The following is a 15,143-nucleotide window of genomic DNA, read 5'->3' as shown; positions in this document are numbered from 1 at the left end:
GGTTTGCGCAAAAGTTGTCACGTCTACTAACTACGGGAAAGATTTATGTCATTTTTATTGTTTTTACTAGTAATGGCGGCGATCTGCGATTTTTAGTGGGACTGTGACATTGCAGCGGACAGATCGGACCCCTAACATTTTTGACACTTTTGGGGGGACCGGTGACATTACTACAGTAATCAGTGCTAAAAATATGCAGTTACTGTAATAATGACACTGGCAGGGAAGGGGTTAACACAGTGGGTGATCAAGGGGGCTTAAATGTGTACCTAGGGGCGTTGCATTTGTGAAATGATCACAAAGACCTGTAATCCTATATAGAAGGATCACAGTAGCTCTGTGATCATTTCAGAGAGAACGGTCAGCGTTGTTTACAACGGTCACGGGTGTCAGGTTGCAATCAGTGCCGCCTGCCCCATGCATTGGAGTCCCCGCTGCCGAGTGGGGACGTTTCGTGCAGTAGGGCCGCCCTGCCATAGTAAATAGGCAGCGGGCGGTCCGCAAGCGGTTAAATCTGTTTGCACATCTATATACTCCCCTCAGACTGACAATGCTGCTGTCCAAAAGTGCCCCTGTACTTTTTCATCCAGAGTGGAGGCACTCCAATGCAGGCGGTGCGATACTGGCCAGATTCACCAGGTGAAAACAGAGGGAGGAAGCCTAAAAAAAAAAAGAATGCAGCCACGACATCCAATAAATGATAAACTGCTATATTAATTTTTTTATATTGGGTTTAATACCGCTTTAGGCCCTCTGCTTGATCTGCCAAGACAACCAGAGGTAGGACACAAAGAATCAACCTAATGCATAAGACCAAGATAGAAAAGTAAACACCAAAGAGGAATGGCTCAGTACAGAAGGAAACAACTTCTTCTGGATTAAGTGAGAAGCTAGTCAACCACAAAAACCAGAAACAGGCAGAAAAAATTCCTGTTTAGGGAATGAAAGACCCAGAAGCACAACAAGAAATGTGGTCAAGCCGCTAGAAGGAACAGGTGCTAAGAAGGAACCCAAGACAAAGCAGGTCCTGCCAAACACTCCTGAACCCCTTGGCCCAAAGGATGAAAATTCTCATCTACAAGACAGACAACTAATCTTGGTAAGATTCATCAGGAGAATTCTGAAGCCGTTAAAAACACAGCATAAAGGTGTGAAGTGACTCCTAAGTCCTCTACATAATTCAGTAATGCAATCCCACAAAGGGGTGGGGTGCAATGGTAAAGAAGGCAACTCCACAGGGGTATACAGGAAGTGAGAAGTAGACCTCATCCCAGAACTATGTAGCAAAGAACAGAAATCTTATCAGTAAAGCAAAGTATATTCTCTTAACTGAAGTCAAAACAAGGGAAGGTGCCAAAAAGAGCTTCCTCAAGAGGATGTGAATTGGTCAAGGAAAGATGACTTAACCCCAAGTGCCCCCCCCCCCCCCCCAAAAAAAAAAAAAAAAACACCAAGGGGTTTTCTGTTGAATTTGCCTGCAGCAAGAGACTTGTGTGCTCTGCCTTTTGACAATCCAGAGACAAGGGCTCTTCTTCCAATAACCTTGACCTGCCAGACAGGATGTAGGCAGTTTACCACATTCAGACCTAGGAGGGAAATCTCCTTTGGATATTTAAGAACAACACAGAGAGATGGCAGAATAACTTCTATGTTAAGATGAAAGAAACCACCTTGGGAAGAAAAGAAAACTTTTACAATGTAGAATTCCAGGCAAATCATAACTACACTTAAAAATGGTCCCAACACCTATTCTGACTAGCCAGTGTAAGAATCTGTACATGCAACTATTTTTAGGTCTCTCCCATCATATGACCTCCCGTGTCAGCCAGTGGTGGCTGCAGGAGAACAGAGTACTCAAAAACAGCTGACAATGCCTGGGAGTGGTGATGCCACCCATAGGCTTCCTATGGCCTCTGTTGTGAGCACTTCCTCCTCCCCCCTGCAGCCGATGCTGGCTGAAAGATGAGCCAGATCACCTAATCACACAAGAGTGGCCTGAAAATAGTTAGTATACAGATCATTTCTTATAGAGGTTAGTCAGAATGGGTGTTAGGGAGGATCTTTTCCAGGAATAGCATAGATTTGCCAGAAATTATACTTCAAGATCTCCAACTTAAAAACTCGACTTGCAGAAGTAAAGGTGATGAGCTTTTAAGAGTGTAGAGATTACCAAATTCCATAGTCCCCTATCTCAAAGGAACCAGTCTTCAGCAGCCAAGCCATTAAAGCAGGGTGGCAAACTGGCCCTTGGGACAAAAGGTTCCGGACCATCTGGAAGTACTCTCCAAGTCTGCCATGAGCCTGAGGAAGTCTGAATACCATGGCCTCCTGGAGCAATTTGGTGCGATGAGAATAACCAAGTTGCCCTCCATCTCAAATACATAGAGTAGGCAAGGACACAGTTTCAGAGGCAGATAAGCATACATCAGGTTAAATCAAACTCACATGGTCATCAAGGTATCCACTGCAAAAGCTAGAGGAACTCTGGACTTAGAGACAAACATGCTCAATTTGATGTTGAACCCAGAAGCAAAGAGGACCGCATCCTGCAAACCCCAGCTCCAGCAGGACTTCTGGTGCCTCTGTGATGAGGATGTAAGCCATTACTGTGGCATGGTTTGAATCAGGTTGAAATAGACAACGAGAAACCCCTCCTCTTCTAGAACAAAGGACTTTGAACCATTGAGAGAAGAGCAGTGTGAAGTTCTGCCAATCAATGCAGGGATGCCAGCAAGTTTGACCATATGAAGTGGGTGAAGGGAAGGCAGTTTGTAGCCCCTGGATATAAATGTCATGGATCCAAACACCTAAAAAAATTCTGTCCAGGGGACAACCACTCCCCCCCCCCCCCCTCATTTCCATACTAGGCCTCTCATTGTGAAATGTACTTAGGGGTCAAGGACTTTAAGTGAAACCGAGTTTACGGCTTTGCCTTACAGAAAACTGTAGGAACTGTAGGTATACGCGAGAGGTATTTCTTGCACTGATGCTCCGTTGATCAACATTTAAGTTAAATGCATATGTACCAAAAGGAGGCCCATTCAGGATATTTGGAGTATATCATCCCCTAGCCCATCAAAACAATACAGCAGGGCCACAGTCAAGAGAGATGAATGTCGAGATAGGTCAAGAATCTCAGAGCATTACGCTTGTACCAGACAGTTAAGGTCTTGCAAATGGACATGGTGCCAATGTCAGGTTGCACAGCAGGAACTTTAACCCACTTGCCCATCCCCAGCAGTACATATACTGCAGCAAGTTGGCTCCATTGCACGAAACTACGCACCTGTACATCGTTTCGTGCTATAGCCAGTGGGGGGGCGTGCGTGCCAACTGGCAAGAGGAGGAGCCAATCAGCGGGTCGCCACCGGCGATCGCTTCCCACAGAGACAGAACAGCAGTCTGCTGATGTACACAAGGCAGACTGCCATTCTGTCAGAGATGAACACAGTGATCTTGTGTTCCTGCTATTTAGGAACACGAATCTTGGGTGTTCATCTGGTGAGTCCACCCCCCACAGAGTTAGAAAGCATCCCCTAGGGACACACTTAACTCTTTGATCGTGTTAGTACAGTGACCGTGCATATTTTTTATCACTGATTACTGTAGTAAGGTCATTGGTTCCATCAAAAGTGTCAGCTATGTGTCCAATCTGTCTGCGGCAATGTCGAAGTCGTACTAAAAATTGCTGATAAAAAATAAACAAACAAAAAAAAAAAAAAGGAAAAAAAAAGCCATAAATGTATCCCCTAGTTTATAAACGCGATACAATTTGCGAAAACCAGTCAATATACACTTATTGGGATTTTTTTTTTTTTTTACCAAAAATATGTAGTAAAATACATATTGGCCGAAAACATATTTTTTTCAAAATTGTCGCGCTTTGTTTATAGTGCAAAAAATAAAAACCGCAGATGTGATTAAATACCACCAAAAGAAAGCTCTATTTGTGGGGAAAAAAAGGGGCATACATCTTTTTTTTTTTTTTTTTTTTTAGGTACAGCGTCGCACGACCGTGCAATTGTCAGTTAAAGTAACGCAGTGCCGTATCACAAAAAATGGTCTGGTCATTAAGGGGGTAAAACCTTCCAGTCCAGAAATGGTTAAGGTAGAATTAGGCCTTAGCCTTTTACCCACTGGGTCTTAAAATACAGGAATAACCTCAACAGGGACAGTCAGAGTTAAGACAGGAAATGGCTAGGTCCACAACTGGGACAGACCACTTCTTTAGGAAACTCTTCACCATAGAGTATTGCTGAGCAATTGAGGCATTTTCTGGACTAGGCCAATACAGGCCAGGAAGCAACGGAGAATGCACTAGAAAAGTCTAAACAGGTTGAGAGCTCTAGAGAGAAACAAGGCTATTCACGCAAGTCTAAGGGAATTCAGAGATGGACATGGAAGCACCCATTTAACCCCTGCGTCCCAAGTCAGCTATTAAGGCTGTAATTTTGCACAAAAACTCAGACTGCCACAATCAAAAACTGCATATGATGCAGATGTCAGTTGCACTACAACAGCAGTTCTGGCTTTTTAGAAACAAACTGTTACTAGTCTTATTGGTTAAACCTCCCAGCAGATTTTTATATTTCTACATCCTGTATTAGGGGGGCAATATTGTTAATTATGTAAAGAATTCACACAGCCGCATTGTCACTCTGTGGAAAGTTAGATGGACATATAGTTTAAAATTGACTTTAGGAAAAAGTAAAAGCATAAACTATAGCTTTGACCTATTACCTTTTTGGAAAAGCTGCCCCATGTAAACACCCCCGCCAGTGCAATGTAGTTTTTCCTAACCCTGCTAAATGTTACTTTTGCTGGACAGCGTAGTCTATTACAGAAGGTGGAAAATAACAGCTGTACTAGCAGAATTAGACGGTAATAAAACGGTTACACTTTTTCTGTAGAATGTGCAGCTCAGTTTACATTCTGGCACAGTGCCTGTGTGCCAGGATGACTGAGCGCCTGTGCAAGTACCAGTGTGATGTCATCCTGCACCAGCCAAAGTCTGGCACTTAGGGAAAAGATTTTGGCAAGGGACATCAATAGCATCAGACCATTGGAGAAGAGAGGCAAGATTTGTGGACTTCAGTTCCACTTTAATGCCATTTTTTATTTTGTCCATGGTTACACTTACTCTTCAACACGAGAACCTTTCACCTCTGAAACCAAGAATTAGATAAAAACAAGTACTTGCATTTTATCAATGGTAATTTATATATATACCAAACAGTGCAAATAAAATGACAAGTTTTCACCAAACACTGAATTCTCCTACTTGCAGAAGTAGATTTACATGTGTGTACAAAAGCATGGACAAGAAGTACTAGTAAATAAAAAATTCACTCTTGGTACAGCAAGTTCCTTCTTATTTGTACATTTAAATTCAGATTACCTGTAGACCTGTGTAACTAACATTATCTTTCTAACAACTGGTGGTAAATTAGTTATGATGAAATTTACCTGATTGTTATGATTCGGTCACCAGTTTTGTCCTTCTGTTTATCTATGTCAATATGTGCTCCTGTGAACTCTCGGATAGCATTGATATTACAGCCTCCCCTTCCAATAACCCGTGAAATGACTGTAGATGGTACAGATACTTTCTTGGACCTACAAGTGAAAAACATTCTAACATGAGAAGTTACATACTTCTATAGTAATGATTTTAATAAAGAGTACATTGGGTTTGATTTACTAAAACTTGAATGCAAAATCTGATGCAGCTCTGCATAGAAACCAGTTTCTAGGTTTTTTTTTTTTTTGGTTAAAGTTTAATTGAACAAGCTGAAGTTATAATCTGTTTGGTTACCATGCACAGCTGCACCAGATTTTGCACTCTAGTTTTAGTAAATCAACCCCTTTCTGTCCAACCCTCTTTACAAAACAAACCACAGCAAAGAGAATACCATTGGGAACAAAACTAGAAAAGAAGGATAAAAAACAAAAAAAAAAAAAAAACCTATCATTGTTCAATGTTTATCCTCACAAAGATCAGGAACATTTATAGGATAAAACCTGTAACTGAAGCTTGGTCCAAGCTTATCCTCCATGCAGATAAACATCTGATGATACACCAAGGCATCATCAATTTTGTAATAAATAAAACAATGTGCCTATACTACCAAAAATTTCACTTATTTCTCTTTATCTATATTAACACAAACTATAACTGGACTTTAAAATGTCACAATAATTACAAGGTGTACTGAATGATTTAACACAGATAAACTAAATGAAAATTGCATCTAATTAAAATTATGCTAAATATTTGAGAACACTGGTATATTACTGATCTCAGAGTTTCCCTCACTCTGCATGACACAGAAATGACTGTATTAAAGCCGTTCATTAACTGAGAAACTAGCAGTTGGGAGAAGGCCGCTTGTGAGGTTGAGTGGTGTGCAAGCCTTCAACATCGTGAATGTGAGCATTTTTTTCCGTGGCTCTCTCGTCTGGTTTCTACCATAGCTATGGGTAAGGGTAGTCCCTTGTGGGGTACTCATGGAGTAGGGTGTAGAATATACGGCAAGTGTGTCTGGAAGGAAAACTAAAGAACCTAAGCCGTAATTTAGGATTCCGGCATTACCTGTCATGGTGGATATACCCAGCTGGCTCTTCAATAATTGGGTTCCATAGGGAGGGACGGACGACGGCCCTGGACTTGTGTAGTACTCTGACACTAACTACACGTGGTGCACAAAGCACCGAGGTAAGCGCCCATGCAGGATACATTGCTCAAAGCAAGATTACAGGCCATCCCCTTGCCATGGGGCCTAGGTGCGTCTCCCAAGGTTTTACCATGGTTGCACTGATCTAGATGCACTACTTCTTATTGTTGTTGTATTAGAAGACAGTGAAGAGTGGACTGAAGAATCCAACAGATAAAATAAACTCAGAGCGGGATAGGGTTATAGGGCAGGCACCCAAGGGAGCTTATTATCCAGGGTCTACAAATACGTTGTCCGTATTCCATAATATATGATTAAGATATTTGTGTAAAAAAAAAAACAAAAAAAAAAAAACAGTTACCGACTTACCGGTGACGGTATTTCTAAGAGCCTTTCAGGACAGCACTTGGAGAGAGCGTAGCTCCACCCAATTTTCCCAGGAAAGACTGCAGCCTTAAAAAAAATTCCTCCTCTTCCACCATCAGCCTTCAGTTATGAGTAGCCTCCGACATGCAAGAAAACAGAGCAATCAAACCATAACAGGCCATTAAGTCATTTCTTAGAAAATACCCAGGGAGGGTTGCTGCTGTCCTGAAAGGCTCTCCGAAAAAACCCATCACCAGTAAGTCTAAGGTTTTCCCAAATCGCCTTTCAGGACAGCACCTGGAGGGGATAACCGAGAAAATTACCCTAGGGTGGGACCACTGCCTGCTGCACATTCCTACCGAAGGCCTGATCTACAGTCGACAGTAAGTCTAGCCTATAGTGCCGAAGGAAAGTAGAAAAGCTGGACCAGGTAGCTGCCTTGCAGTTTTGTTTAGGTGAAGCATCGGCTCTTTCCGACTAGGAAGCTGCCACTGACCTGGCAGAATGGGCAGCAAAACCCTCAACCTTCAGGTGGATCTTCCCCCCCCTGGGCTTTGTAGGCTTCTTTGATTGCCCATCTAAGCCACCTTCCTAAAGTACTCTTGGAGGCTTTTTCTCCTTTGGGGGACCCTGTGAAGATAATGAAGGGTGCGTTTGATTTCCGGTAGTCTTTGGTTAAGAATAGATATTGTATCGGGCATCTTCTCACATCTAAAGTATGGAAGGCCTCCTCAGCTTTAACTGGAGCCAAAGAAAAGGCAGTTAGCACCATCTCCTGAGTACGATGAAACGACGTGGAAATCTTAGGAAGAAAAGCGGGATCTGTACTGAGAATTACTCTGGAAAAATAACTAAGAAAGGATCTGCGACTGACTAGGCCCGAATTTCGCTAATTTTTCGGGCCGATGTGATCGCTACCAGAAAAAATTGTTTTAAGAACTAAATTCTTCAGGGATGCTTCCTCTAAAAGGTTCAAACTGTGTTTTAGTGAATCCTTATAACACAAGAGACCAATCCCATTTGGGTAAAACTTTAAGGGCTACTGGCCTTTTCCGTGCGAAGGCCCTGAAAAACCGAATAAAGCTTCTTGTGATGCGATAATGTTAAAAAAAAACAAAAAAAAACAGAGTTGCCACTTGGGCATTTAGGGTGCTGGCTTCCAGCCCTTTCTCCATGCCTTCAAGGAGAAATTCCAAAACTGAACTTATTTTCCTAACTTGAAGTCCCTTGAAAGAACACCAGGAATTAGATTTCTTCCACACCTTCATGTAGATAGCCCTGGTCACCTTTTTTTCTACTAGAAATGAGAGTGGTAATAGGCTTCTCTGAAAGACCCTTGGCCCTTAGAAGGTCTTCTTCAGAAACCAAGCAGTCAATTGTAGCTGATCAAACTTCGGATGGTTCAGGGTTCCCTGAGTTAGATCTCTCCTGAGTGGAAGTTTTGTGGCTGGATTTGGAAGCGTCGCAAACCATGACCTCTTTGGCCAAAAGGGATCAATCAAATCTGTGGATTCTTCCTTGATTTTCCTGAAGACCAAGGGTATCAGCTGGAAGGGGGGAATGCGTAGCACAAGGGGAAGTCCCCCGGATGAGCAAGGGTGTCTAGACCCAAGGTCTGATCCTCTGTGAAGAGAAAAGAATATTGGTGCTTTTGCGTTTTCCTGGTTAGCAAATAGATCGACCTTAGGATGGCCCCAGACTTTAGCAACCATCAGGAAGAATTTCTGGATAAGGCTCCATTCTGCTTATCAGATCTGCCAGGAGTTTTTGGGATCCTTTCAGGTGAATTGTTGTAAGAGAAGCTACATTTTGTTCTGCCCAGGTAAGTAGCTGCGTGGTCAGATCTGAGAGACTCCTGCTCCTTGTTCCCCCTTGTTTCGACACATAGGCCACCGCCATCATGTTGTCTGACAGGACCTGAACATGTTGATCCCGGACAGCTTGTTGAAAGGACAGGAGGCCCAGAAAGATGGCCTTCGACTCTCACCAGTTGGACGACTTCCTGGCTTCTGTTATGGACCACAACCCTTGTACAGTACGGTCGTCTAGATGGGCCCCCCAGCCCGACGTACTAGCATCTGTGGTCAGCCGTTTGTTTAGAGGAAAAGACCATGACAGGCCCTTTGTCAGATTAACCGGGTTTTGCCACCACCAGGGAGCCCGCTTCACCCTCGCGACCATCCTGATTGGCTTCTGTAGGGGCTCTAGATGTGACCATTTCTGTAGAATGTCCATTTGGAGTGACCAAGAATGTAGCCTGGCCCACTGGACGGCTGGAATGGATGAGGTAAGTAGCCCTAGTGCTGCCATAGTCACCCGAAACGTCGCCGTGAGGTTGGTCTAAATCTGACCCACTGCGGACTGGACCGTTACTATTTTTTCTAGAGGGGGGGAAAAAACCTTCTGAAGTACTGAATTTACTGTGTACCCCCAAAAAGTGAACCTCCTGTGCTGGAATCAAGTTGGACTTTTCCAAACTTAGGAGCCACCCCAAGCTTTTGAGGTGGGACCAGGTCTCCTGAAGGTTTGCTAACCTCCAACTTGGAGTCTGCAAAGAGCAAGAGGTCGTCCAGATAAGAGACAATGGAGATCCCCCTCAATCTCAGCGGTTCCAGAGCTTCTGCCATCACTTTTGTGTGTGGGGGGGGGACGACAGACGGAAGCGAAGAGCCCTGAATTGAAGATGCCATATCGATTCCCCCAAGACGACAGCGAGCCGGAGAATTTTTGACAAGACAGGGCTATTGGGATGTTTAAATAGGCATCCCTCAAATCTAATGACATCATGAAACACCCTGGGGACAGCAGCTTTGCCACCGAGTTGATAGTGTTTTTCTGGAAGTGTTTGTATTGTATTGATTTTGTTTAGAATCTTTAGGTTTAGGATCATCCAATATTTGCCAGAGGGTTTCTTTACCAAAAAGATGTGGGAATAGAAGCTCCGGCCTTCCTGTTTCTTGAGGACTTGGAATACAACTTTCTGCTGCATCAGCTCCTGTAAAAGCTTTTTCTTCGTCCCTTAGGAGAGGAGTGACCTAAAAACTGCATGGGGGTTTCCGAGAACTCCAGGTTGTAACCCCAGGCAACGATGTTCCTGCCGAAGGGACTTTATTTTCTCTCATTGTGGGAGGAAAACCGATAACCTTCCTACCACTAGGAGGAGGCTGTCATTTGCTCTTGGCGGATTGATCCAGGGGTCTGAAAAGCAACCCACCTGTTCCCTTGCTCCTCTGGGAAGACCACCTGGTTTTCTGGTCTTGTTCTCTACCTCTCTTGGACTGAGGACTTTTCTTGAGAGGCTGCTTCTTTGTAGAAGGGAAGGGCTTTCTTCTTATCAGCTGTTCTATCCAAGACTGTTTCCAGATCTGGCCCAAACAGGAAATCCCCAGAAAAAGGTACTCTGAACAATTCAATTTGGTCTTGGAAGCCGAGTCACCTGACCAAGTTTTGAGCCAAATTGCGTTTCTGGCTGAGTTGACCATTGTTGAGGATCTTGCAGACATTTTGATTGATTCTGCAGCAGCATCAGCCATATACTTGACTGCTTTCAACAGTAATGGGAAGGACTCGAGTAAATCTTTTCTTAATGTCCCCGCTTCCACATGCTCTTTAAGCTGTTCTAACCAGCACTCCAAATTCCTGGCAACCACTGTGAATGCCATAGTCGGCTTAAGGCTGGATGAGGTGGAATCCCATGCCTTTTTAAGGAGAGAATCTGCCCTTTTGACCACTGCATCGTTTAAGATGTCTGTATCCTTGGCTGCATCCACCCTGGACCTTTTTTTCCAAACTTAGGTCTCATCTTCAAAGAGGAACATTCTTCTAAGGGTCTTGGAGAAAAAAAAAAAAAGGACCCTCTCAGAATCTTTCCACTCTTTGTCTCTGACAGAACCTTAAGAACTGGGAATACCCTAGGTTTGAATTAATTCAGCACCTGATACATCCTGTCGTGTACGGAAAGTTGAACCCCCTCCTCCTGGATCTTGAGTGTAGTATAGATTGCTTTAAGAAAATCATCTACTTCTTCTAAAGATAATTTGTATCTAGAAATATCTTCTTCCTCCTCATCCGTATCTGAGGGAAAGAAGTGTACTTGCTACATCTCCCTCTGAGTCGCTGGCCTCTGCCGACTTTTGAGGTGGATGTTAAGGAGCTGGATAAAGTACTTTGCTGGGAGTCTGTCTGTGTTCATGGCACTTTAAGAACAAACTCAACTTAAAGTATCCGTTAACTCCTTCACGGAAGAAAACAAATATTTACATTGCTGTGAAGATTCCTCTTTAACAAGGTCTGCTATGTAAGTTTTGCACAGCGGTTTTGACCATGAATCTCGGGGGGTTTTTGCAAGGACACTTGCTTTGAACTGTGTGAGATCCTTTAGATTTAACTGTGGCTTTGACTTGAAATCAAAAAACAAACAGCTAACAGTCACCTAACAGCTGAGACTAATAGCTATCAGAGTGAACAGACTACCACCACACCTCAGAAGGAGAAAAAAGGCCCCCTGTGCACTACATAGTTACATAGTTAGTGAGGTTGAAAAAAAGACATCAGTCCATCCAGTTCAACCTATGATGTGTGTGTTTGCTGTTAACCGTACATTGTATACCCCTGCATGTTGTGGTCTTTAAGGTGCCCATCTAATAGTTTGTTGAAACTATCGATGCTCCCTGCTGATACGACTGTTTGCGGAAGAGAATTTCACATCCTTACAGCTCTGACAGTAAAGAACCCCCTACGTACTTTAAGGTTAAACCGCCTTTCCTCTAGTTTTAGTGAGTGGTCACGTGTCTTATTGTATTCCCTTTCTCTGAATAGTTTTTCCTCATGCTAGGGTCGCCAGTACAGTATTTGTACATTGATATCATATCCCCCCTCAATCGTCTCTTCTCCAGAGAGAATAAGTTCAGTGCTTGTAGTCTTTCCTCATAGCTGATGTCCTCCATTCCCCTAATTATTTTTGTTGCCCTTCTCTGGACTTTCTCCATTTCCAGCACATCCTTCCTGAGGACTGGTGCCCAGAACTGGACAGCATACTCCAGATGTGGCCGGACCAGAGTCTTGTAGAGTGGGAGAATAATCTCCTTATTTCTGGAGTGAATCCCCTTTTTTATACATTCCAGTATTCTGTTGGCTTTGCTTGCAGCGTCTTGGCATTGCATGCCACTTCCAAGCCTGTTGTCTACCAGTACCCCCAGGTCCTTTTCCATCTTAGATTCACCCAGAGGTTCCCCCCCTAGTGAGTAGCTTGCTTTCTGGTTTCTGGCACCCAAGTGCATTACTTTACATTTTTCAACATTAAACCTCATCTGCTATGTAGTTACCCACCCCATTATTTTGTTCAGGTCCGCTTGTAAGGTTTCCACATCCTGCATAGAAGATATTGGCATGCTTAGTTTAGTATCATCCGCAAATACTGAGATTGTACTAGATATCCCCTCTAGATCATTTATGAATAAACAGGATGGCCCCAGGACAGAACCCTGGGGGACCGCACTTTCCACACCCACCCAATCCGAGTACTCCCCATTAATCACCACCCTTTGCACTCTCCCCTGTAGCCAGTTCTCTATCCAGGTACTCACCTTATGGTCCATACCTACCTTCGTTTGAACAGTAAGTGTTTGTGGAAAACGGTGTCAAAGGCCTTTGCAAAGTCCAGATACACCACATCCACAGGCTTACCTTTATCTAGGTGGCAACTCACTTCATCGTAGAAGGTTAATAGATTGGTTTGGCAAGAACGATTTTTCATAAATCCATGCTGATTACTACTAATAATACCATTTTCATTACTAACGTCTTGTATGTGGTCCCCTATTATCCCCTCCAATCAGCTGGCACCATACTCGTCTGTAAACTATCCTTAAAAATCATGAATAATGGTCAGGCAATCACCTGGCTGAGTTCTTTAAGAACCCTCGGGTGCAAGCCATCCGGTCCAGGTGATTTATTTATGTTAAGTTTCTCTAGTTTAGTTCTAAGTCTATCTTCTGTTCGCCATAGCGGTACTTCCTGAGGTGTATTATTTAGTTTGGCCTTACAAGCTGGGTTAGTGTAGCCCCCCGATTCTTTTGTGAAGACTGAAGAGAAGAAATTATTTAACACTACTGCCTTTTCCCTGTCCTCTGTGGCCAAAACTCCCTTATCGTCTTTTATGGGGGCCAATGTGTTCTGGCCTCGCTTTCTTACTATTTATATACTTAAATAATTTTTTGGGGTTCTTTTTGCTCTTTTCCGCTATATGTCTCTCGTGTTCTATTTTAGCCGCCCTGATTTCGTCTTTACATTTCTTATTACACTCTTTGTAATGCCTGAATGCTGCCAATGACCCCTCAGTCTTGTATTTTTTGAAGGCCTTTTCATATGCATTTTTAAGTTGGAGTTTAGCCACCCAGGGTTTAGTTTTGCTCTTTTAAATGTATTTCCCTTTGGAATGCACTGGTCAATCCCTTTGTTTAGTATGCTCTTGAAGCACTCCCATTTTTCCTCCGTGTTTTTTGTTCCCAGGGTTCTATCCCATTTGATATTTTCTAGCAGAGAGCGCAGTTTTGGGAAATTGGCTCTTTTGAAATTCAGTGTCCTTATATTACCCTTATGTTTTCTATTACTATGATTAATACTGAAACTAATTGACCTATGGTCACTGTTTCCCAAGTTGCCCCGTATTTCTATATCCGTGAGCAGGTCTGTATGGTTGGTAATCAGTAGGTCAAGTACCGCATTGTTTCTGGTCGGTGCATTCACCATCTGACCCATGAAATTGTCCTGCAAAACATTTAGGAACTGCCGAGCCTTGGCTGAGTTCCTTCTGCCCAGTCTATATCTGGATAATTAAAGTCCCCCATTATAATGACATTTCCCATCCTTGCTGCCAATCCCATCTGTAAAAGGAGGTCCGCCTCCCCCTCCTCCCTCAGGTTGGGGGGCCTATTGCATACGCCCAATATTACCTTCCCCACAGTGCCTTCCCTTTGAAGTTCTACCCACTAACCAGCCAACGCTAACACAGTGTCCCTGCCTAAACTGTAACGCTGAGAACAGTAATCACAGCACTTACAGAGCAGGCTCCCACAGGAGGAAGTACAATAACCAACAATAAGGCAAATAGAAGATAGAGGCACCACTGTACCCCTCTTACCTGGGCCTGGCCGCTTGTTTCCGCAGCCCCCTCCCCCATCTCATGCAGAGTGCGTAGTGGAAAGTGACAGAACCGCCATCGGTTTTAAGTCCCCACGTCTTCAGGAGCGGATAACGGAAGCACCGACCTTTCGACCCACACCCTGACCCTTGCATTAAAGCGGCCGGAACCATTGCCTACCAGAAATGATACTCGCCAGTCAGGACTGACATGCGGGGACTGCAGCAAGCATGGCTCCCCGCCTGGATTGCTTGCCCGCCCACAACCCGCGGCTCCCGGGCACACAGGCTAGACCCCCGACGAGGCACTGCTCCCCTAAGCTGCAAGGAGCAGGGGCGCTGTGACGACCCACCCCCCCCCCCCACTACACCTGGAGCATAGAGGTAAGCCTACCCTTTCTACACCTGGAGAGAGCGCAGTCCCCCTAACTGGTACCCTGCAGGATTTCCACCATGGTGGAGGAAACCCAATAACTGAAGGCATGGTGGAAGAGGAGGGATTTTAAAGGCTGCAGTGTTTCCTGGGAAAATTGTGTGGCGCTGCGCTCTCTCCAGGTGCTATCCTGAAAGGCGATTTGGGAAAGAAGTGTTAAAGCCAAGGAGTGGACAGATCTACATTCCAAATGAAAAAGCTACCAAGCAAAGTAATTTGATCAAGTTGTTCCTGCAAAATTGTTATATGAACACACCTTCTGACCACCTCTTTCCAGCCTTCTTCCCTCTTTTGCCCTCTCTTGGGACTGGCTATTGTCAATTTTCCGTTGGGAGATGAAAGCGGAGAAGGCCCAGTCTTAGTGCTTGTAGACAAAGAATTACCTGTTTCAACAACCGATTCGGATAACCTTTAAAACCAGAACATACACAAATGTTAGTGTCGCTCTATTTACACAATTCAAGTAGAATACTATAAACCTAATATAGTTCATTTCTTTTTAAACAGCCCTGGTATTTAAGTGAAAAAGG

The 15,143-nt window shown here is 43.9% G+C and overlaps 1 protein-coding gene across 4 annotated transcripts in view; it reads right to left on the bottom strand.

Moving 5' to 3' along the window:
• ANKRD17 (ankyrin repeat domain 17) overlaps positions 1 to 15,143 on the bottom strand; it is a 331,682-nt gene that overhangs the window by 68,807 nt on the left and 247,732 nt on the right. For all 4 annotated transcript variants that reach the window (XM_082265183.1, XM_082265182.1, XM_082265185.1 and 1 more), the window contains 2 exons: positions 14,870 to 15,022; positions 5,467 to 5,616 (listed from right to left, as the gene is read on the bottom strand). In XM_082265183.1, the coding sequence (XP_082121309.1) occupies positions 5,467 to 5,616; positions 14,870 to 15,022 (303 nt within the window). The remainder of the gene's footprint in view (positions 1 to 5,466; positions 5,617 to 14,869; positions 15,023 to 15,143) is intronic.

The sequence above is a fragment of the Pelophylax lessonae genome (assembly GCF_965119305.1).
Source record: "Pelophylax lessonae genome assembly, chromosome: 1".
Classification (NCBI taxonomy): domain Eukaryota; kingdom Metazoa; phylum Chordata; class Amphibia; order Anura; family Ranidae; genus Pelophylax; species Pelophylax lessonae.
The sequence above is the reverse complement of the archived record's forward strand: the minus strand, read 5'-3'. Positions and strand labels throughout refer to the sequence as shown.